Source organism: Oncorhynchus mykiss, chromosome 6 (assembly GCF_013265735.2).
Source record: "Oncorhynchus mykiss isolate Arlee chromosome 6, USDA_OmykA_1.1, whole genome shotgun sequence".
Taxonomy (NCBI): Eukaryota; Metazoa; Chordata; class Actinopteri; order Salmoniformes; family Salmonidae; genus Oncorhynchus; species Oncorhynchus mykiss.
Genome location: NC_048570.1, coordinates 2,771,151 through 2,794,779, shown reverse-complemented (window position 1 = coordinate 2,794,779; position 23,629 = coordinate 2,771,151). Strand labels below are relative to the sequence as shown.

The 23,629-nt window shown below is 45.0% G+C and overlaps 1 protein-coding gene across 2 annotated transcripts in view; it reads right to left on the bottom strand.

The window, feature by feature from the left end:
• Positions 1-23,629, bottom strand: part of LOC110525071 (protein mono-ADP-ribosyltransferase PARP8) — a 122,519-nt gene that overhangs the window by 71,703 nt on the left and 27,187 nt on the right. For both annotated transcript variants that reach the window (XM_036979215.1, XM_036979216.1), the window contains exons 3-5: positions 10,830-10,867; positions 4,687-4,776; positions 2,560-2,630 (exon numbers count right to left, since the gene is read on the bottom strand). In XM_036979215.1, coding sequence (XP_036835110.1) covers positions 2,560-2,630; positions 4,687-4,776; positions 10,830-10,867 — 199 coding nt within the window. The remainder of the gene's footprint in view (positions 1-2,559; positions 2,631-4,686; positions 4,777-10,829; positions 10,868-23,629) is intronic.

Here is a 23,629-nt window from a genome sequence, read left to right as displayed (position 1 = left end):
AATATGTTCAGTCTCCTGAGGGGGAATAGGTTTTGTCGTGCCCTCTTCACGACTGTCTTGATGTGCTTGGACCATGTTAGTTTGTTGGGGATGTGGATGCCAAGGAAGTTGAAGCCCTCAACCTGCTCCACTACAGCCCCGTTGATGAGAATGGGGGTGTGCTTGGTCCTCCTTTTCCTGTAGACCACAATCATCTCCTTTGTCTTGATCACATTGAGGGAGAGGTTGTTGTCCTTGCACCACACGGTCAGGTCTCTCACCTCCTCCCTATTGGCCGTCTCATCATTGTCGGTGATCAGGCCTATCACTGTTGAGTCATCAGCAAACTTAATGATGGTGTTGGAGTTGTGCCTGGCCATGCAGTCATGGGTGAACAGGGAATACAGGAAGGGACTGAGCACACACCCTTGAGGGGCCCCAGTGTTGAGGATCAGTGTGGCGGATGTGTTGTTATCTACCCTTACCACCTGGGGGCGGCTGGTCAGGAAGTCTAGGATCCAGTTGCAGAGGGAGGTGTTTAGTCCCAGGGTCCTTAGCTTATTGATGAGGGCACTATGGTGTTGAATGCTGAGTTGTAGTCAATGAATAGCATTCTCACATGGGTGTTCCTTTTGTCCAGGTGGGAAAGGGCAGTGTGGAGTGCAATAGAGATTGCATCATCAGTGGATCTGTTGGTGCAGTATGCAAATTGGAGTGGGTCTAGGGTTTCTAGGATGATGGTGTTGTGAGCCATGATCAGCCTTTCTAAGCATTTCATGGCTACAGACGTGAGTGCTACGAATCGGTAGTCATTTAGGCAGCTTACCTTAGTGTTCTTGGGCGCAGGGACTATGGTGGTCTCCTTGAAACATGTTGGTATTACAGACTCAGACAGGGAGATGTTGAAAATGTCAATAAAGACACTTGCCAGTTTGTTAGTGAATGCTCGCAGTGCACGTCCTGGTAATCCATCTGGCCCTGCGGCCTTGTGAATGTTGACCAGTTTAAAGGTCTTACTCACATTGACTGCGGAGAGCGTGATCACACAGTCGTCCGGAACGACTGATGCTCTCATGCATGTTTCAGTGTTACTTGCCTCGAAGTGAGAATTTAAGTTATTTAGGTCATCTGGTAGGCTCGTGTCACTGGGCAACTCTCTCAAGCATGTTTTTAAAAATTATTTTTATTTCACCTTTACTTAACCAGGTTTCGCTTTTCATAGCCGATCATTCAGAGTTAGAGACAGAAGGTGAGAGAGAGAGAGAGAGAGTCGAAAACAGCAGGTCCGGTGAACAAGTCAGAGATTTAAAAATGTCATTTCACCTTTATTTAACCAGGTAGGCCAGTTGAGAACAAGTTCTCATTTACAACTGCGACCTGGCCAAGATAAAGCAAAGCAGTGTGACAAAAGCAACAACACAGAGTTACACATGGAGTAAAACAAACATACAGTCAATAACACAACAGAAAATCTGTATACAGTTTGTGCAAATTAAGTAAGGAGGTAAGGCAATAAATAGACCATAGTGGCGAAGTATTTACAATTTAGAATTCTTGGTGGCCTTCCTAAGCCAGGATTCAGACATGGCTAGGACATCAGGGTTGGCGGAGTGTGCTAAAGCAGTGAATAAAACAAACTTAGGGAGGAGGCTTCTGATGTTAACATGCATGAACCCAAGGCTTTTACGGTTACAGAAGTCAACAAATGAGAGCGCCTGGGGAATGGGTGTGGAGCTAGGCACTGCAGGGCCTGGGTTAACCTCTACATCACCAGAGGAACAGAGGAGGAGTAGGATAAGGGTACGGCTAAAGGATATAAGAACTGGTTGTCTAGTGCGTTTGGAACAGAGAGTAAAAGGAGCAGACTTCTGGGCGTGGTAGGATAGATTCAGGGCATTATGCACAGACAAGGGCATGCTAGGGTGTGAGTACAGTGGAGGTAAACCTAGGCATTGAGTGACGCTGCGAGAGGTTGCATCTCTGGAAGGTTACAACAGTTATTATAGGTTATAACACAGTTATTATAGGTTATAACCGTTATTATAGGTTACAAAAGTTATTATAGGTTATAATACAGTTATTATGGGTTACAACAGTTATTACAGATTATAATACAGTGATTACAGGTTACAACAGTTATTACTGATTATAATACAGTTATTATAGGTTACAACAGTTATTACAGGTTACAACAGTTATTACAGATTATAATACAGTTATTATAGGTTACAACAGTTATTACAGGTTACAACAGTTATTACTGATTATAATACAGTTATTATAGGTTACAACAGTTATTACAGGTTACAACAGTTATTACAGATTATAATACAGTCATTATAGGTTACAACACAGTTATTACAGGTTACAACAGTTATTACAGATTATAATACAGTTATTATAGGTTACAACACAGTTATTACAGGTTACAACAGTTATTACAGGTTACAACAGTTATTATAGGTTATAACACAGTTATTATAGGTTATAACACAGTTATTACAGTTATAAGACAGTTATTACAGGTTATAATGAGCCTTTACAGTGTGTTATTAATCAGTGGAGTGAGGTGTAGCTCACCTGGTTTTTGTCTAACTGAAGTTTGGTCTTGATGGACAGGCAGCAGCTGGCGTCATTGTTGATCGTAATCTCTGTTGACAGCACACATGTGTATATATATATATATATATATATTAGTCAGGAGGTGTATGTATCTACAGCATTATTATTCTTCAGAAAGGCAGAAAGATCTTGGGATCAGAAATCAGACAAAGACCAAGGATTAACATGAAGCTGAGACGGCAGCCTTCCTACTATTTACTGAGGTTTTGTCCCAAATGACACGCTATTCCCTATATAGTGCACTACTTTAGACCAGAGCCCTATTCCCTATATAGTGCACTACTTTAGATCAGAGCCCTATTCCCTATATAGTGCACTACTTTAGATCAGAGCCCTATTCCCTATATAGTGCACTACTTTAGACCAGAGCCCTATTCCCTATATAGTGCACTACTTTAGACCAGAGCCCAATTCCCTATATAGTGCACTACTTTAGACCAGAGCCCTATTCCCTACATAGTGCACTACTTTAGACCAGAGCCCTATTCCCTATATAGTGCACTACTTTAGACCAGAGCCCAATTCCCTATATAGTGTACTACTTTAGACCAGAGCCCTATTCCCTACATAGTGCACTACTTTAGACCAGGTCCCATAGGGAGGCCCACATAGCTACTACTACATCCTATTGTTCAATCTAGTATACACCCCATCCTGTTGTTCAATCTGACAGCAGCCTCCCATCAGCCTCCCATCAGCCTGAAAGACTCAGGGAACAAGGTCAACGCTAGTTAGAAAGGTTACGAGCTTGTCAGTTAATATGTCTGGAGGTGGCTATTGACATTGTAGTCATTCAGAGACACTTACATTACTGCATTTGTCTGAAGAAAGCTAGGTGAGACAACAACACATCACAACTGTATCAAGTCCTCAGCAATACAGTTATCAGAGATGTCAGTGCTAGTAGGAAAAGACAAGTGTTATTTATGATATTTATTTAAAGAGGTTGGGTTTCAGAGGTTTTTAATGGGATTTATTTAAGGGGGTTGGGTTTCAGAGGTTTTTAATGGGATTTATTTAAAGGGGTAGAGTTTCAGAGGTTTTTAATGGGATATATTTAAAGAGGTTGGGTTTCAGAGGTTTTTAATGGGATTTATTTAAAGGGGTTGGGTTTCAGAAGTTTTTAATGGGATTTATTTAAAGGGGTTGGGTTTCAGAGGTTTTTAATGGGATTTATTTAAAGGGGTTGGGTTTCAGAAGTTTTTAATGGGATTTATTTAAAGGGGTTGGGTTTCAGAGGTTTTTAATGGGATTTATTTAAAGGGGTAGAGTTTCAGAGGTTTTTAATGGGATATATTTAAAGAGGTTGGGTTTCAGAGGTTTTTAATGGGATTTATTTAAAGGGGTTGGGTTTCAGAAGTTTTTAATGGGATTTATTTAAAGGGGTTGGGTTTCAGAGGTTTTGAATGGGATTTATTTAAAGGGGTTGGGTTTCAGAAGTTTTTAATGGGATTTATTTAAAGGGGTAGAGTTTCAGAGGTTTTTAATGGGATTTATTTAAAGAGGTTGGGTGTCAGAGGTTTTTAAATGGGATTTATTTAAAGAGGTTGGGTTTCAGAGGTTTTTAATGGGATTTATTTAAAGAGGTTGGGTTTCAGAGATTTTTAATGGGATTTATTTAAAGACGTTGGGTTTCAGAGGTTTTCGGGAGACGTTTGCCTGTTAGGGGAAAACTTGTTCCACCATTGGTGTGCCAGGACAGAGAAGAGCTTTGACTGTGGTAAGCAACAGCTGCCTTCCCGTGGGAGGGCCAAGACACCAGAAGTGTCAGAACAGAGTGCTGGGGTGTCAGGTTAAGGTGTTGGGTTTGGGAATAGCCTTGAAGGTAGAGAGAGGCAGTTGCCCTTGCTGCTCCGTAAGGCAAGTACCAGGGTATTGAAGATGATAAGACGATAAGAAAACAATTCAAAACGTTTCTGTGTTCTAAGTATTTATGCAGATTAAAATAACTTTGACAATGCACTAGTTCACCTGTACAGTCAGAAAATACGTCAGAAATGTTCCTGTATTCAAAGTATTTATGCAGATTCAAAGAGATCAGTCTGTACTTGACAATGCAATACGGACGATCTGACATAAATGTACCTGTTGAGATTCTGTGGAAGATGACGGGGATCGGGTCTCTGGTTACTAGAACTTCATCCTCGTTTTCAGAGTTTGACACGTATGTGTTGTCTGCGTTGAAGAAAGAAAGTTAAAAAAAAACATTCATCAATAAACAGACTTTACACACGATACCTGGCATAGAGCAACCACTACTCGTAGTTGACCTTTCAACTCAGACAGTTCCACTGACTAGACCCACTACTCGTAGTTGACCTTTCAACTCAGACAGTTCCACAGACTAGACCCACTACCCGTAGTTCACCTTTCAACCCAGACAGTTCCACTGACTAGACCCACTACCCGTAGTTGACCTTTCAACTCAGACAGTTCCACTGACTAGACCCACTACCCGTAGTTCACCTTTCAACTCAGACAGTTAAACTGACTAGACCCACTACCCGTAGTTCACCTTTCAACCCAGACAGTTCCACTGACTAGACCCACTACCCGTAGTTCACCTTTCAACCCAGACAGTTCCACTGACTAGACCCACTACCAGTAGTTCAAATTTCAACCCAGACAGTTCCACTGACTAGACCCACTACCCGTAAGTGACCTTTCAACCCAGACAGTTCCACTGACTAGACCCACTACCCGTAGTTCACCTTTCAACTCAGACAGTTCCACTGACTAGACCCATTACCTGTAGTTGACCTTTCAACTCAGACAGTTCCACTGACTAGACCCACTACCCGTAGTTGACCTTTCAACTCAGACAGTTCCACTGACTAGACCCACTACCCGTAGTTGACCTTTCAAATCAGACAGTTCCACTGACTAGACCTACTACCCGTAGTTGACCTTTCAACTCAGACAGTTAAACTGACTAATCCCACTACCCGTAGTTCACCTTTCAACTCAGACAGTTCCACTGACTAGACATACTACCCGTAGTTGACCTTTCAACTCAGACAGTTCCACTGACTAGACCTACTGCCCGTAGTTGACCTTTCAACTCAGACAGTTAAACTGACAAATCCCACTACCCGTAGTTGACCTTTCAACTCAGACAGTTCCACTGACTAGACCCACTACCTGTAGTTGACCTTTCAACTCAGACAGTTCCACTGACTAGACCCACTACCCGTAGTTGACCTTTCAACTCAGACAGTTCCACTGACTAGACCCACTACCTGTAGTTCACCTTTCAACTCAGACAGTTCCACTGACTAGACCCACTACCCGTAGTTGACCTTTCAACTCAGACAGTTCCACTGACTAGACCCACTACCCGTAGTTGACCTATCAACTCAGACAGTTCCACTGACTAGACCCACTACCCGTAGTTCACCTTTCAACTCAGACAGTTCCACTGACTAGACCCATTACCCGTAGTTGACCTTTCAACTCAGACAGTTCCACTGACTAGACCCACTACCCGTAGTTGACCTTTCACCTCAGACAGTTCCACTGACTAGACCCACTACCAGTAGTTGACCTTTCAAATCAGACAGTTCCACTGACTAGACCTACTACCCGTAGTTGACCTTTCAACTCAGACAGTTAAACTGACTAATCCCACTACCCGTAGTTCACCTTTCAACTCAGACAGTTCCACTGACTAGACCTACTACCCGTAGTTGACCTTTCAACTCAGACAGTTCCACTGACTAGACCTACTACCCGTAGTTGACCTTTCAACTCAGACAGTTAAACTGACTAATCCCACTACCCGTAGTTCACCTTTCAACTCAGACAGTTCCACTGACTAGACCCACTACCCGTAGTTTACCTTTCAACTCAGACACTTCCACTGACTAGACCCACTACCTGTTGTTGACCTTTCAACTCAGACAGTTCCACTGACTAGACCCACTACCTGTAGTTCACCTTTCAACTCAGACAGTTCCACTGACTAGACCCACTACCCGTAGTTGACCTTTCAACTCAGACAGTTCCACTGACTAGACCCACTACCCGTAGTTGACCTTTCAACTCAGACAGTTAAACTGACTAGACCCACTACCCGTAGTTGACCTTTCAACTCAGACAGTTCCACTGACTAGACCCATTACCCGTAGTTGACCTTTCAACTCAGACAGTTCCACTGACTAGACCCACTACCCGTAGTTCACCTTTCAACTCAGACAGTTCCACTGACTAGACCCACTACCCGTAGTTGACCTTTCAACTCAGACAGTTCCACTGACTAGACCCACTACCCGTAGTTGACCTTTCAACTCAGACAGTTAAACGGACTAGACCCACTACCCGTAGTTCACCTTTCAACTCAGACAGTTAAACTGACTAATCCCACTACCCGTAGTTCACCTTTCAACTCAGACAGTTCCACTGACTAGACCCACTACCCGTAGTTGACCTTTCAACTCAGACAGTTCCACTGACTAGACCCACTACCCGTAGTTGACCTTTCAACTCAGACAGTTCCACTGACTAGACCCACTACCAGTAGTTGACCTTTCAAATCAGACAGTTCCACTGACTAGACCTACTACCCGTAGTTGACCTTTCAACTCAGACAGTTAAACTGACTAATCCCACTACCCGTAGTTCACCTTTCAACTCAGACAGTTCCACTGACTAGACCTACTACCCGTAGTTGACCTTTCAACTCAGACAGTTCCACTGACTAGACCTACTACCCGTAGTTGACCTTTCAACTCAGACAGTTAAACTGACTAATCCCACTACCCGTAGTTCACCTTTCAACTCAGACAGTTCCACTGACTAGACCCACTACCCGTAGTTTACCTTTCAACTCAGACACTTCCACTGACTAGACCCACTACCTGTTGTTGACCTTTCAACTCAGACAGTTCCACTGACTAGACCCACTACCCGTAGTTGACCTTTCAACTCAGACAGTTCCACTGACTAGACCCACTACCTGTAGTTCACCTTTCAACTCAGACAGTTCCACTGACTAGACCCACTACCCGTAGTTGACCTTTCAACTCAGACAGTTCCACTGACTAGACCCACTACCCGTAGTTGACCTTTCAACTCAGACAGTTCCACTGACTAGACCCACTACCCGTAGTTGACCTTTCAACTCAGACAGTTCCACTGACTAGACCCACTACCCGTAGTTGACCTTTCAACTCAGACAGTTAAACGGACTAGACCCACTACCCGTAGTTCAACTTTCAACTCAGACAGTTAAACTGACTAATCCCACTACCCGTAGTTCACCTTTCAACTCAGACAGTTCCACTGACTAGACCCACTACCCGTAGTTGACCTTTCAACTCAGACAGTTCCACTGACTAGACCCACTACCCGTAGTTGACCTTTCAACTCAGACAGTTCCACTGACTAGACCCACTACCCGTAGTTGACCTTTCAACTCAGACAGTTCCACTGACTAGACCCACTACCCGTAGTTGACCTTTCAACTCAGACAGTTCCACTGACTAGACCCACTACCCGTAGTTGACCTTTCAACTCAGACAGTTCCACTGACTAGACCCACTACCCGTAGTTGACCTTTCAACTCAGACAGTTCCACTGACTAGACCCACTACCTGTAGTTGACCTTTCAACTCAGACAGTTCCACTGACTAGACCCACTACCCGTAGTTGACCTTTCAACTCAGACAGTTCCACTGACTAGACCCACTACCCGTAGTTGACCTTTCAACTCAGACAGTTCCACTGACTAGACCCACTACCTGTAGTTCACCTTTCAACTCAGACAGTTCCACTGACTAGACCCACTACCCGTAGTTGACCTTTCAACTCAGACAGTTCCACTGACTAGACCCACTACCCGTAGTTCACCTTTCAACTCAGACAGTTCCACTGACTAGACCCACTACCCGTTGTTCACCTTTCAACTCAGACAGTTCCACTGACTAGACCCACTACCCGTAGTTCACCTTTCAACTCAAACAGTTCCACTGACTAGACCCACTACCCGTAGTTGACCTTTCAACTCAGACAGTTAAACGGACTAGACCCACTACCCGTAGTTCACCTTTCAACTCAGACAGTTAAACTGACTAATCCCACTACCCGTAGTTCACCTTTCAACTCAGACAGTTCCACTGACTAGACCCACTACCCGTAGTTGACCTTTCAACTCAGACAGTTCCACTGACTAGACCCACTACCCGTAGTTGACCTTTCAACTCAGACAGTTCCACTGACTAGACCCACTACCAGTAGTTGACCTTTCAAATCAGACAGTTCCACTGACTAGACCTACTACCCGTAGTTGACCTTTCAACTCAGACAGTTAAACTGACTAATCCCACTACCCGTAGTTCACCTTTCAACTCAGACAGTTCCACTGACTAGACCTACTACCCGTAGTTGACCTTTCAACTCAGACAGTTCCACTGACTAGACCTACTACCCGTAGTTGACCTTTCAACTCAGACAGTTAAACTGACTAATCCCACTACCCGTAGTTCACCTTTCAACTCAGACAGTTCCACTGACTAGACCCACTACCCGTAGTTTACCTTTCAACTCAGACACTTCCACTGACTAGACCCACTACCTGTTGTTGACCTTTCAACTCAGACAGTTCCACTGACTAGACCCACTACCCGTAGTTGACCTTTCAACTCAGACAGTTCCACTGACTAGACCCACTACCTGTAGTTCACCTTTCAACTCAGACAGTTCCACTGACTAGACCCACTACCCGTAGTTGACCTTTCAACTCAGACAGTTCCACTGACTAGACCCACTACCCGTAGTTGACCTTTCAACTCAGACAGTTCCACTGACTAGACCCACTACCCGTAGTTGACCTTTCAACTCAGACAGTTCCACTGACTAGACCCACTACCCGTAGTTGACCTTTCAACTCAGACAGTTAAACGGACTAGACCCACTACCCGTAGTTCACCTTTCAACTCAGACAGTTAAACTGACTAATCCCACTACCCGTAGTTCACCTTTCAACTCAGACAGTTCCACTGACTAGACCCACTACCCGTAGTTGACCTTTCAACTCAGACAGTTCCACTGACTAGACCCACTACCCGTAGTTGACCTTTCAACTCAGACAGTTCCACTGACTAGACCCACTACCCGTAGTTGACCTTTCAACTCAGACAGTTCCACTGACTAGACCCACTACCCGTAGTTGACCTTTCAACTCAGACAGTTCCACTGACTAGACCCACTACCCGTAGTTGACCTTTCAACTCAGACAGTTCCACTGACTAGACCCACTACCCGTAGTTGACCTTTCAACTCAGACAGTTCCACTGACTAGACCCACTACCTGTAGTTGACCTTTCAACTCAGACAGTTCCACTGACTAGACCCACTACCCGTAGTTGACCTTTCAACTCAGACAGTTCCACTGACTAGACCCACTACCCGTAGTTGACCTTTCAACTCAGACAGTTCCACTGACTAGACCCACTACCTGTAGTTCACCTTTCAACTCAGACAGTTCCACTGACTAGACCCACTACCCGTAGTTGACCTTTCAACTCAGACAGTTCCACTGACTAGACCCACTACCCGTAGTTCACCTTTCAACTCAGACAGTTCCACTGACTAGACCCACTACCCGTTGTTCACCTTTCAACTCAGACAGTTCCACTGACTAGACCCACTACCCGTAGTTCACCTTTCAACTCAAACAGTTCCACTGACTAGACCCACTACCCGTAGTTGACCTTTCAACTCAGACAGTTCCACTGACTAGACCCACTACCCGTAGTTGACCTTTCAACTCAGACAGTTGTAAGTAATTAATCTTCCATGGATATTACGTTCCATTGCGTGACACATCCCAAAGCAGCCTTCTCCTCATATCACGGTGACATAATGTGAGATATATGACATAATGTGAGATATATGACATAATGTGAGATATATGACATAATGTGAGATATATGACATAATGTGAGATATATGACATAATGTGACATAATGTCTCATAATATGACATAATGTCTCATTGACTGAATAAGAATATGGGGCTCGCTGACAGTCACACTTAGCGGAGAAAGAATCTATATGGTTTCAGAATCTACGGCGTTATGGCCATGACCTCATTGGCAGTCTGCGAACGTGAATCACTCGAGGTCAGAGGGGTCATTAGACTAAAGTCGTAGATGATGGCTTGCAAGATATTACAGTAGAGACACACGGAGAGAGAAGTCATGTCAGTGAAGACATGGCGCGATCCTTACCTGGGTAGTCGTCAGAGACGTGCACAGAGTAGGACACCCTGGAGGAGAATGAAGAAATACATTAAAACATGATTATTCAAATACTAATCAATAATTCAGTCAATCAATCCGATGTATTTAATAAACCCGTATTACATCAACAGTTGTGGTAAAGTGACAGAACAAAGCAGGTGTGTCCAGTAGCTGTCAGTAACTACCAGTAGTTATACTAAATGGAAAATAGTCAATTATTGTTGTCCCCAAGTGACCTGATCAACACATCAATAAGATCTTAGTGAACCAGACGGTGTACATTTATAGTTTCTCAGTTCCTAGTTGACTCAACACTGGGAGCCGGTGAAACTGGCAGGCTAAGCGGCTCTGCGTGGCTCAATAGATAGCAGCAGGCAAGTCAATTTCATATGTTAAAATTACGGAACTTGTCGAATAACTTAATTCACACACGACTTTACACATCCTGTTAAAAAGTACGGGTTCACAAACAGGTTTCCCCGTGGGTGCCTCCCAGAATAACTTGAGAGTGTTTGTGAGCAACAGCAGACCCAATTAGCATGATTCTGGTGTCGGCTCAATCAAACTCCCAATCTACTAAATGAGTTCTCTCTCCCAGCAGTAGGAGGGCTTTGAGCGATAGGCTTTGTCACAAATTACATCCTATTCCCTACTTAGTGCACTACTTTTGACTAGGGCCCATGAGGTTCTAATCAAAAGTAGGGCACTATTTGTGACGCAGCCATGGGATCCAACACAATGGCTGAGCCAGCAAAGGAACAGAAAAGTCTACCCATATGCAGTATTTTTAGCATGTAGGCTACAATAGAAGTCTGTCTGCAAGTTTGTACCAGGGGGCAGAGTTCTTGAGAACTAAGAAAAAGCAGAACATCATTAAAAAGGTGTGAGTTTCAACCAGGGGTGCTCAGAAAACCTCAAAACATCAAACAGGAAAATGGCCCAAACCCAGGTGAATGATTAAAATACTCATTATTCAAATCAGACTTCACAAATGACTGGCAAGACTGTGTCATAACAGAACCACATTGTAAAGTCAAGGTGTCCCTGTGAGAATGGGAGGGGCAATATATTCAGTAATGTTATATTTCCTGTCTGTTCATAAAACGTACAATCAGACATTACACTTATATAAACACACAAGGAACATGCCATTATAGCTACAGAGAGCAGGATTATAATTCCATTTTTTTTCCAGTCTTTTCAAAATACAAAAAAAAAATAAAAAATAATACTCTAAAATGAATTGAAATGATGTGCATATTTCAAATACAGTCAACAGACATACAGCCCACAATTGTCTCCATTACAGTGTGTTTCCATGCTGTCCAGAGAGAGTGTAGCTGTGTAGGCAAGGTGCTGTTAATGAGTGATAACTGATGTAATGTAAAGATGATATTAACCCTCCATTCCCAATGAGTTGTGAATATCTGAATATTCTGGAAGCAGAACGCATGTTGCCAACCCCGTTCACCCTGCAGCTGTGTATCGTGCTGACTGAGGCAGCATCAAACCTCCGCGTCGCTTAAAGACGTCCACAGGTCAACAGGTGTGTTTCATTCTCCTCTGAGTCCTCCTCCACTACTCCTCAGGTCGACTTTCATTCTGCTCTGAGTCCTCCTCCACTACTCCTCAGGTCGACTTTCATTCTCCTCTGAGTCCTCCTCCACTACTCCTCAGGTCGACTTTCATTCTGCTCTGATTCCTCCTCCACTACTCCTCAGGTCGACTTTCATTCTGCTCTGATTCCTCCTCCACTACTCCTCAGGTCGACTTTCATTCTGCTCTGAGTCCTCCTCCACTACTCCTCAGGTCGACTTTCATTCTGCTCTGATTCCTCCTCCACTACTCCTCAGGTCGACTTTCATTCTCCTCTGAGTCCTCCTCCACTACTCCTCAGGTCGACTTTCATTCTGCTCTGAGTCCTCCTCCACTACTCCTCAGGTCGACTTTCATTCTGCTCTGATTCCTCCTCCACTACTCCTCAGGTCGACTTTCATTCTCCTCTGAGTCCTCCTCCACTACTCCTCAGGTCGACTTTCATTCTGCTCTGAGTCCTCCTCCACTACTCCTCAGGTCGACTTTCATTCTGCTCTGATTCCTCCTCCACTACTCCTCAGGTCGACTTTCATTCTGCTCTGATTCCTCCTCCACTACTCCTCAGGTCGACTTTCATTCTCCTCTGAGTCCTCCTCTACTACTCCTCTGGTCGACTTTCATTCTCCTCTGAGTCCTCCTCCACTACTCCTAAGGTCGACTTTCATTCTGCTCTGAGTCCTCCTTCACTACTCCTCAGGTCGACTTTCATTCTCATCTGATTCCTCCTCCACTACTCCTCAGGTCGACTTTCATTCTGCTCTGAGTCCTCCTTCACTACTCCTCAGGTCGACTTTCATTCTGCTCTGAGTCCTCCTCCACTACTCCTCAGGTCGACTACAAGAGACCAGACTAGATGACAACACAACACAACAGATCAGTCCAGATTACAACAGATCAGACTAGACCACAACAGACCAGACCACAACAGACCAGACCACAACAGACCAGACTAGACCACAACAGACTAGACCACAACAGACTAGACCCCAACACAACAGACCAGACCACAACAGACCAGGCCATAACAAACCAGACCACAACACAATAGACCAGACCATAACAGACCAGGCCAGACCCCAACACAACAGACCAGACCACAACAGACCAGGCCATAACAGACCACAACACAACAGACCTTATTTCATTTGCACTCACTGTATATAGACTTTTTGTTTTCTTTTGTTCTACTGTATTATTGACTGTATGTTTTGTTTATTCCATGTGTAACTCTGTGTTGTTGTATGTGTCGAATTGCTACGCTTTATCTTGGCCAGGTCGCAGTTGCAAATGAGAACCTGTTCTCAACTGGCCTACCTGGTTAAATAAAGGTGTTCTCAACTGGCCTACCTGGTTAAATAAAGGTGTTCTCAACTAGCCTACCTGGTTAAATAAAGGTGTTCTCAACTAGCCTACCTGGTTAAATAAAGGTGTTCTCAACTGGCCTACCTGGTTAAATAAAGGTGAAATAAAATAAATAAATAAAAATAACAAACCAGGTCAGGCCCCAACACAACAGACCAGACCACAACAGACCAGGCCAGACCACAACAGACCAGACCAGACCACAACAGACCAGACCAGACCAGACCACAACAGACCAGACCAGACCACAACAGACCAGGCCAGACCCCAATACAACAGACCAGACCATAACAGACCAGACCATAACAGACCAGACCATAACAGACCAGGCCAGACCCCAACAGACCAGACCACAACAGACCAGACCAACAGACCAGACCACAACAGACCAGGCCAGACCCCAACAGACCAGACTAGACCACAAAGCCAGCATTTGATGGGCATGTTAAGGGCTAGCTCTGGCTTGAGACCTAGTGGGACCTTGTTAAGCCTTGATGTGATGCTGCTAATCAAAAACTCACAGAGACTCACAGAGAATTAGACTTAATGAAATGACCATTCAGTCAGCCTCTGAAGTCTTAATCCACTGATACAATAGATTCCCTGGACATCAGTGTGTTGCTGTAGCTTGGGGACCAACTGTGGTCAGAAGCTAACCAGACATTAATTTAGCATGTAGCCGTAACTAGCCTAGTGTGTGGTCAGAAGCTATCCAGACATTAATTTAGCATGTAGCCGTAACTAGCCTAGTGTGTGGTCAGATGCTATCCAGACATTAATTTAGCATGTAGCCGTAACTAGCCTAGTGTGTGGTCAGATGCTATCCAGACATTAATTTAGCATGTAGCTTAATAAAATTCAATTCAGCATTGAACAAAGGTGCAAGTTTAAATTTGTTCCACCTGAGTGGGTCTGACCACCAATCAGAGACCACTATGATGACACACCAAATGATGAGCACCAATCAGAGACCACTATGATGACACACCAAATGATGAGCACCAATCAGAGACCACTATGATGACACACCAAATGGTGAGCACCAATCAGAGACCACTATGATGACACACCAAATGATGAGCACCAATCAGAGACCACTATGATGACACACCAAATGCGTTTGATGGATCGTGGGAAAAGAGCAGGAATAGGTTTTTGTTGGCCACAGTCCAAGCTGTGTCTTCCAATGGTACGACTGGTGTCGGGATCAAAGATGATATGACCAACTTGAATAAACACTTAGAGGTAAAGAGGACAGAGGTGGTGTAGACTACAGGAGGACAGCAGTGGTGTAGTCTACAGGAGGACAGCAGTGGTGTAGTCTACAGGAGGACAGCAGTGGTGTAGTCTACAGGAGGACAGCAGTGGTGTAGACTACAGGAGGACAGCAGTGGTGTAGACTACAGGAGGACAGCAGTGGTGTAGTCTACAGGAGGACAGCAGTGGTGTAGTCTACAGGAGGACAGCAGTGGTGTAGTCTACAGGAGGACAGCAGTGGTGTAGTCTACAGGAAGACAGCAGTGGTGTAGTCTACAGGAGGACAGAGGTGGTGTAGACTACAGGAGGACAGCAGTGGTGTAGTCTACAGGAGGACAGCAGTGGTGTAGTCTACAGGAGGACAGAGGTGGTGTAGACTACAGGAGGACAGCAGTGGTGTAGTCTACAGGAGGACAGCAGTGGTGTAGTCTACAGGAGGACAGCAGTGGTGTAGTCTAAAGGAGGACAGCAGTGGTGTAGTCTACAGGAGGACAGCAGTGGTGTAGACTACAGGAAGACAGCAGTGGTGTAGCCTACAGGAGGACAGCAGTGGTGTAGACTACAGGAAGACAGCAGTGGTGTAGTCTACAGGAGGACAGCAGTGGTGTAGACTACAGGAGGACAGCAGTGGTGTAGACTACAGGAGGACAGCAGTGGTGTAGTCTACAGGAGGACAGCAGTGGTGTAGTCTACAGGAGGACAGCAGTGGTGTAGTCTACAGGAGGACAGCAGTGGTGTAGTCTACAGGAAGACAGCAGTGGTGTAGTCTACAGGAGGACAGAGGTGGTGTAGACTACAGGAGGACAGCAGTGGTGTAGTCTACAGGAGGACAGCAGTGGTGTAGTCTACAGGAGGACAGAGGTGGTGTAGACTACAGGAGGACAGCAGTGGTGTAGTCTACAGGAGGACAGCAGTGGTGTAGTCTACAGGAGGACAGCAGTGGTGTAGTCTAAAGGAGGACAGCAGTGGTGTAGTCTACAGGAGGACAGCAGTGGTGTAGACTACAGGAAGACAGCAGTGGTGTAGCCTACAGGAGGACAGCAGTGGTGTAGACTACAGGAAGACAGCAGTGGTGTAGTCTACAGGAGGACAGCAGTGGTGTAGACTACAGGAGGACAGCAGTGGTGTAGTGTACAGGAGGACAGAGGTGGTGTAGTCTACAGGAGGACAGAGGTGGTGTAGACTACAGGAAGACAGCAGTGGTGTAGTCTACAGGAAGACAGCAGTGGTGTAGTCTACAGGAGGACAGAGGTGGTGTAGACTACAGGAAGACAGCAGTGGTGTAGTCTACAGGAAGACAGCAGTGGTGTAGTCTACAGGAGGACAGAGGTGGTGTAGACTACAGGAAGACAGCAGTGGTGTAGTCTACAGGAGGACAGCAGTGGTGTAGTCTACAGGAGGACAGCAGTGGTGTAGCCTACAGGAGGACAGCAGTGGTGTAGCCTACAGGAGGACAGAGGTGGTGTAGTCTACAGGAGGACAGAGGTGGTGTAGTCTACAGGAAGACAGCAGTGGTGTAGTCTACCAGGAGGACAGAGGTGGTGTAGTCTACAGGAGGACAGAGGTGGTGTAGTCTACAGGAGGACAGCAGTGGTGTAGCCTACAGGAGGACAGCAGTGGTGTAGCCTACAGGAGGACAGAGGTGGTGTAGTCTACAGGAGGACAGAGGTGGTGTAGTCTACAGGAAGACAGCAGTGGTGTAGTCTACCAGGAGGACAGTCAGTCTGACAGTCTACCTGCTGTAATTCCTTTCCATTCACATCAAAACACACCCCATGACTGTCATGACAACAACATCAGAATCTACAACTGACATTTCAAAGTCAAAAACCAGGGGTGCTTTAAAAAAAAGTTTTTAAGGGACAAAACAATTTTATAGTATCGCACAGACTTGTCAAACCCATTTTTACCGCTAAGAAATGAGATGCATTTATAATACATACTGTACGTGTTTATAAGCCTCTACATGTTTAATTATTCACACTGTTTAGTGCAATGAACTCAATGGTGAGTTCTCCCCAGGCTTAAATCGACACTCACAATGTGACATAAAACCTCATAAATAGATGTTATTCTACAGTGAGACATTCTACCCCCTGACAGTAGTTATATAGGAAGGTGTGTATAGACAGTAGTTATATAGGATGGTGTGTATAGACAGTAGTTATATAGGATGGTGTGTATAGACAGTAGTTATATAGGAAGGTGTGTATAGACAGTAGTTATATAGGATGGTGTGTATAGACAGTAGTTAGATAGGATGGTGTGTATAGACAGTAGTTATATAGGATGGTGTGTATAGACAGTAGATATATAGGAAGGTGTGTATAGACAGTTGTTATATAGGATGGTGTGTATAGACAGTATAGACAGTAGTTATATAGGAGGATGTGTATAGACAGTAGTTATATAGGATGGTGTGTATAGACAGTAGTTATATATAGGATGGTGTGTATAGACAGTAGTTATATAGGATGGTGTGTATAGACAGTAGTTATATAGGATGGTGTGTATAGACAGTATAGACAGTAGTTATATAGGATGGTGTGTATAGACAGTAGTTATATAGGATGGTGTGTATAGACAGTAGTTATATAGGATGGTGTGTATAGACAGTAGTTATATAGGATGGTGTGTATAGACAGTAGTTATATAGGATAGTGTGTATAGACAGTAGTTATAGAGGATGGTGTGTATAGACAGTATAGACAGTAGTTATATAGGATGGTGTGTATAGACAGTAGTTATATAAGATGGTGTGTATAGACAGTAGTTATATAGGATGGTGTGTATAGACAGTAGTTATATAGGATGGTGTGTATAGACAGTATAGACAGTAGTTATAGAGGATGGTGTGCATAGACAGTATAGACAGTAGTTATATAGGATGGTGTGTATAGATAGTAGTTATATAGGATGGTGTGTATAGACAATAGTTGTGGAGGATGGTGTGTATAGACAGTAGTTGTGGAGGATGGTGTGTATAGACAGTAGTTGTAGAGGATGGTGTGTATAGACAGTAGTTGTAGAGGATGGTGTGTATAGACAGTATAGACAGTAGTTATATAGGATGGTGTGTATAGACAGTAGTTATATAGGATGGTGTGTATAGACAGTAGTTATATAGGATGGTGTGTATAGACAGTAGTTATAAAGGATGGTGTGTATAGACAGTAGTTGTAGAGGATGGTGTGTATAGACAGTATAGACAGTAGTTATATAGGATGGTGTGTATAGACAGTAGTTATATAGGATGGTGTGTATAGACAGTAGTTGTAGAGGATAGTGTGTATAGACAGGATAGACAGTAGTTATATAGGATGGTGTGTATAGACAGTAGTTATATAGGATGCTGTGTATAGACAGTATAGACAGTAGTTATATAGGATGGTGTGTATAGACAGTAGTTATAGAGGATGGTGTGTATAGATAGTAGTTATACAGGATGGTGTGTATAGACAGTAGTTGTGGAGGATGGTGTGTATAGACAGTAGTTATATAGGATGGTGTGTATAGACAGTAGTTTTATAGGATGGTGTGTATAGACAGTATAGACAGTAGTTAAATAGGATGGTGTGTATAGACAGTAGTTATAGAGGATGGTGTGTATAGACAGTAGTTATATAGGATGGTGTGTATAGACAGTAGTTATATAGGATGGTGTGTATAGACAGTAGTTATATAGGATGGTGTGTATAGACAGTATAGACAGTAGTTATATAGGATGGTGTGTATAGACAGTAGTTATATAGGATGGTGTGTATAGACAGTAGTTATATAGGATGGTGTGTATAGACAGTATAGACAGTAGTTATATAGGATGGTGTGCATAGACAGTAGTTATATAGGATGGTGTGTATAGACAGTATTTATATAGGATGGTGTGTATAGACAGTAGTTATATAGGATGGTGTGTATAGACAGTATAGACAGTAGTTAAATAGGATGGTGTGTATAGACAGTAGTTATATAGGATGGTGTGTATAGACAGTAGTTATATAGGATGTTGTGTATAGACAGTAGTTATATAGGATGGTGTGTATAGACAGTAGTTATATAGGATGGTGTGTATAGACAGTAGTTATAGAGGATGGTGTGTATAGACAGTAGTTATATAGGATGGTGTGTATAGACAGTAGTTATATAGGATGGTGTGTATAGACAGTAGTTGTAGAGGATGGTGTGTATAGACAGTATAGACAGTAGTTATATAGGATGGTGTGTATAGACAGTATAGACAGTAGTTATATAGGATGGTGTGTATAGACAGTATTTATATAGGATGGTGTGTATAGACAGTAGTTATATAGGATGTTGTGTATAGACAGTATAGACAGTAGTTATATAGAATGGTGTGTATAGACAGTATAGACAGTAGTTATATAGGATGGTGTGTATAGACAGTAGTTATATAGGATGGTGTGTATAGACAGTAGTTATATAGGATGGTGTGTATAGACAGTAGTTATATAGGATGGTGTGTATAGACAGTAGTTATATATAGGATGGTGTGTATAGACAGTAGTTATAGAGGATGGTGTGTATAGACAGTAGTTATATAGGATGGTGTGTATAGACAGTATATACAGTAGTTATATAGGATGGTGTGTATAGAAAGTAGTTATTTAGGATGGTGTGTATAGACAGTAGTTATATAGGATGGTGTGTATAGACAGTAGTTATATAGGATGGTGTTTATAGACAGTAGTTATATAGGATGGTGTGTATAGACAGTAGTTATATAGGATGGTGTGTATAAACAGTATAGACAGTAGTTAAATAGGATGGTGTGTATAGATAGTAGTTATACAGGATGGTGTGTATAGACAGTAGTTATATAGGATGGTGTGTATAGACAGTAGTTGTAGAGGATGGTGTGTATAGACAGTAGTTATATAGGATGGTGTGTATAGACAGTATAGACTTTAGATAGCTAATCCAAGTTATACTTTTAAAAGCCTAATTGCCCATTAGAAAACCATTTTGCAATTATGTTAGCACAGCTGAAAACTGTTGTTCTGATTAAAGAAGCAATAAAACTGGCCTTCTTTAGACTAGTTGAGTATCTGGAGCATCAGCATTTGTGGGGTTGATTACAGGCTCAAAATGGCCATATAGAAATGACTTTTTCTGAAACTCGTCAGTCTATTCTTGTTCTGAGAAATGAAGGCTATTCCATCCGAGAAATTGCCAAGAAACTGAAGATCTCGTACAACGCTGTGTACTACTTCATTCACAGAACAGATCAAACTGGCCCTAACCAGAATAGAAAGAGGAGTGGGAGGCCCCGGTGCACAACTGAGCAAGAGGACAAGTACATTAGAGTGTCTAGTTTGAGAAACAGACGCCTCACAAGTCCTCAACTGGCAGCTTCATTTAAATAGTACCCACAAAACACCAGTCTCATCGTCAACAGCGAAGAGGCGACTCCGGGATGCTGGCCTTCTAGGCAGAGTTCCTCTGTCCAGTGTCTGTGTTCTTTTGTCCATCTTAATATTTTCTTTTCATTGGCCAGTCTGAGATATGGCTTTTTCTGTGCAACTCTGCCTAGAAGGCCAGCATCCCGGAGTCGCCTCTTCACTGTTGACGTTGAGACTGGACAGAGGAACTCTGCCTAGAAGGCCAGCATCCCGGAGTCGCCTCTTCACTGTTGATGTTGAGACTGGACAGATGAACTCTGCCTAGAAGGCCAGCATCCCGGACTCGCCTCTTCACTGTTGACGTTGAAACTGGACAGATGAACTCTGCCTAGAAGGCCAGCATCCCGGAGTCGCCTCTTCACTGTTGAAGTTGAGACTGGACAGTGGAACTCTGCCTAGAAGGCCGGCATCCCGGAGTCGCCTCTTCACTGTTGACGTTGAGACTGGACAGATGAACTCTGCCTAGAAGGACAGCATCCCAGAGTCGCCTCTACACTGTTGACGTTGAGACTGGACAGATGAACTCTGCCTAGAAGGACAGCATCCCGGAGTCGCCTCTACACTGTTGACGTTGAGACTGGACAGAGGAACTCTGCCTAGAAGGACAGCATCCCAGAGTCGCCTCTTCACTGTTGACGTTGAGACTGGACAGATGAACTCTGCCTAGAAGGACAGCATCCCGGAGTCGCCTCTACACTGTTGACGTTGAGACTGGACAGATGAACTCTGCCTAGAAGGACAGCATCCCAGAGTCGCCTCTACACTGTTGACGTTGAGACTGGACAGATGAACTCTGCCTAGAAGGACAGCATCCCGGAGTCGCCTCTTCACTGTTGACGTTGAGACTGGACAGAGGAACTCTGCCTAGAAGGACAGCATCCCGGAGTCGCCTCTTCACTGTTGACGTTGAGACTGGACAGATGAACTCTGCCTAGAAGGACAGCATCCCGGAGTCGCCTCTACACTGTTGACGTTGAGACTGGACAGATGAACTCTGCCTAGAAGGACAGCATCCCAGAGTCGCCTCTACACTGTTGACGTTGAGACTGGACAGAGGAACTCTGCCTAGAAGGACAGCATCCCGGAGTCGCCTCTTCACTGTTGACGTTGAGACTGGACAGAGGAACTCTGCCTAGAAGGACAGCATCCCGGAGTCGCCTCTACACTGTTGACGTTGAGACTGGACAGAGGAACTCTGCCTAGAAGGCCAGCATCCCGGAGTCGCCTCTTCACTGTTGATGTTGAGACTGGACAGAGGAACTCTGCCTAGAAGGACAGCATCCCGGAGTCGCCTCTACACTGTTGACGTTGAGACTGGACAGAGGAACTCTGCCTAGAAGGACAGCATCCCGGAGTCGCCTCTTCACTGTTGACGTTGAAACTGGACAGATGAACTCTGCCTAGAAGGACAGCATCCCAGAGTCGCCTCTTCACTGTTGACGTTGAAACTGGACAGATGAACTCTGCCTAGAAGGACAGCATCCCGGAGTCGCCTCTTCACTGTTGACGTTGAAACTGGACAGATGAACTCTGCCTAGAAGGACAGCATCCCGGAGTCGCCTCTACACTGTTGACGTTGAGACTGGACAGAGGAACTCTGCCTAGAAGGCCAGCATCCCGGAGTCGCCTCTACACTGTTGACGTTGAGACTGGACAGAGGAACTCTGCCTAGAAGGACAGCATCCCGGAGTCGCCTCTTCACTGTTGACGTTGAGACTGGACAGAGGAACTCTGCCTAGAAGGACAGCATCCCGGAGTCGCCTCTTCACTGTTGACGTTGAGACTGGACAGAGGAACTCTGCCTAGAAGGACAGCATCCCGGAGTCGCCTCTTCACTGTTGTAGTTGAGACTGGACAGAGGAACTCTGCCTAGAAGGCCAGCATCCCGGAGTCGCCTCTTCACTGTTGACGTTGAAACTGGACAGAGGAACTCTGCCTAGAAGGCCAGCATCCCGGAGTCGCCTCTTCACTGTTGACGTTGAGACTGGACAGAGGAACTCTGCCTAGAAGGCCAGCATCCCGGAGTCACCTCTTCACTGTTGACGTTGAGACTGGACAGAGGAACTCTGCCTAGAAGGACAGCATCCCGGAGTCGCCTCTTCACTGTTGGCGTTGAGACTGGACAGAGGAACTCTGCCTAGAAGGACAGCATCCCGGAGTCGCCTCTACACTGTTGACGTTGAGACTGGACAGAGGAACTCTGCCTAGAAGGCCAGCATCCCGGAGTCGCCTCTACACTGTTGACGTTGAAACTGGACAGATGAACTCTGCCTAGAAGGACAGCATCCCGGAGTCGCCTCTACACTGTTGACGTTGAGACTGGACAGAGGAACTCTGCCTAGAAGGCCAGCATCCCGGAGTCGCCTCTACACTGTTGACGTTGAGACTGGACAGAGGAACTCTGCCTAGAAGGACAGCATCCCGGAGTCGCCTCTTCACTGTTGACGTTGAGACTGGACAGAGGAACTCTGCCTAGAAGGACAGCATCCCGGAGTCGCCTCTTCACTGTTGACGTTGAGACTGGACAGAGGAACTCTGCCTAGAAGGACAGCATCCCGGAGTCGCCTCTTCACTGTTGGCGTTGAGACTGGACAGAGGAACTCTGCCTAGAAGGCCAGCATCCCGGAGTCGCCTCTTCACTGTTGACGTTGAAACTGGACAGAGGAACTCTGCCTAGAAGGCCAGCATCCCGGAGTCGCCTCTTCACTGTTGACGTTGAGACTGGACAGAGGAACTCTGCCTAGAAGGCCAGCATCCCGGAGTCGCCTCTTCACTGTTGACGTTGAGACTGGACAGAGGAACTCTGCCTAGAAGGACAGCATCCCGGAGTCGCCTCTTCACTGTTGGCGTTGAGACTGGACAGAGGAACTCTGCCTAGAAGGACAGCATCCCGGAGTCGCCTCTTCACTGTTGGCGTTGAGACTGAACAGAGGAACTCTGCCTAGAAGGACAGCATCCCGGAGTCGCCTCTTCACTGTTGACGTTGAGACTGGACAGAGGAACTCTGCCTAGAAGGACAGCATCCCGGAGTCGCCTCTACACTGTTGGCGTTGAGACTGGACAGAGGAACTCTGCCTAGAAGGCCAGCATCCCGGAGTCGCCTCTTCACTGTTGAAGTTGAGACTGGACAGAGGAACTCTGCCTAGAAGGACA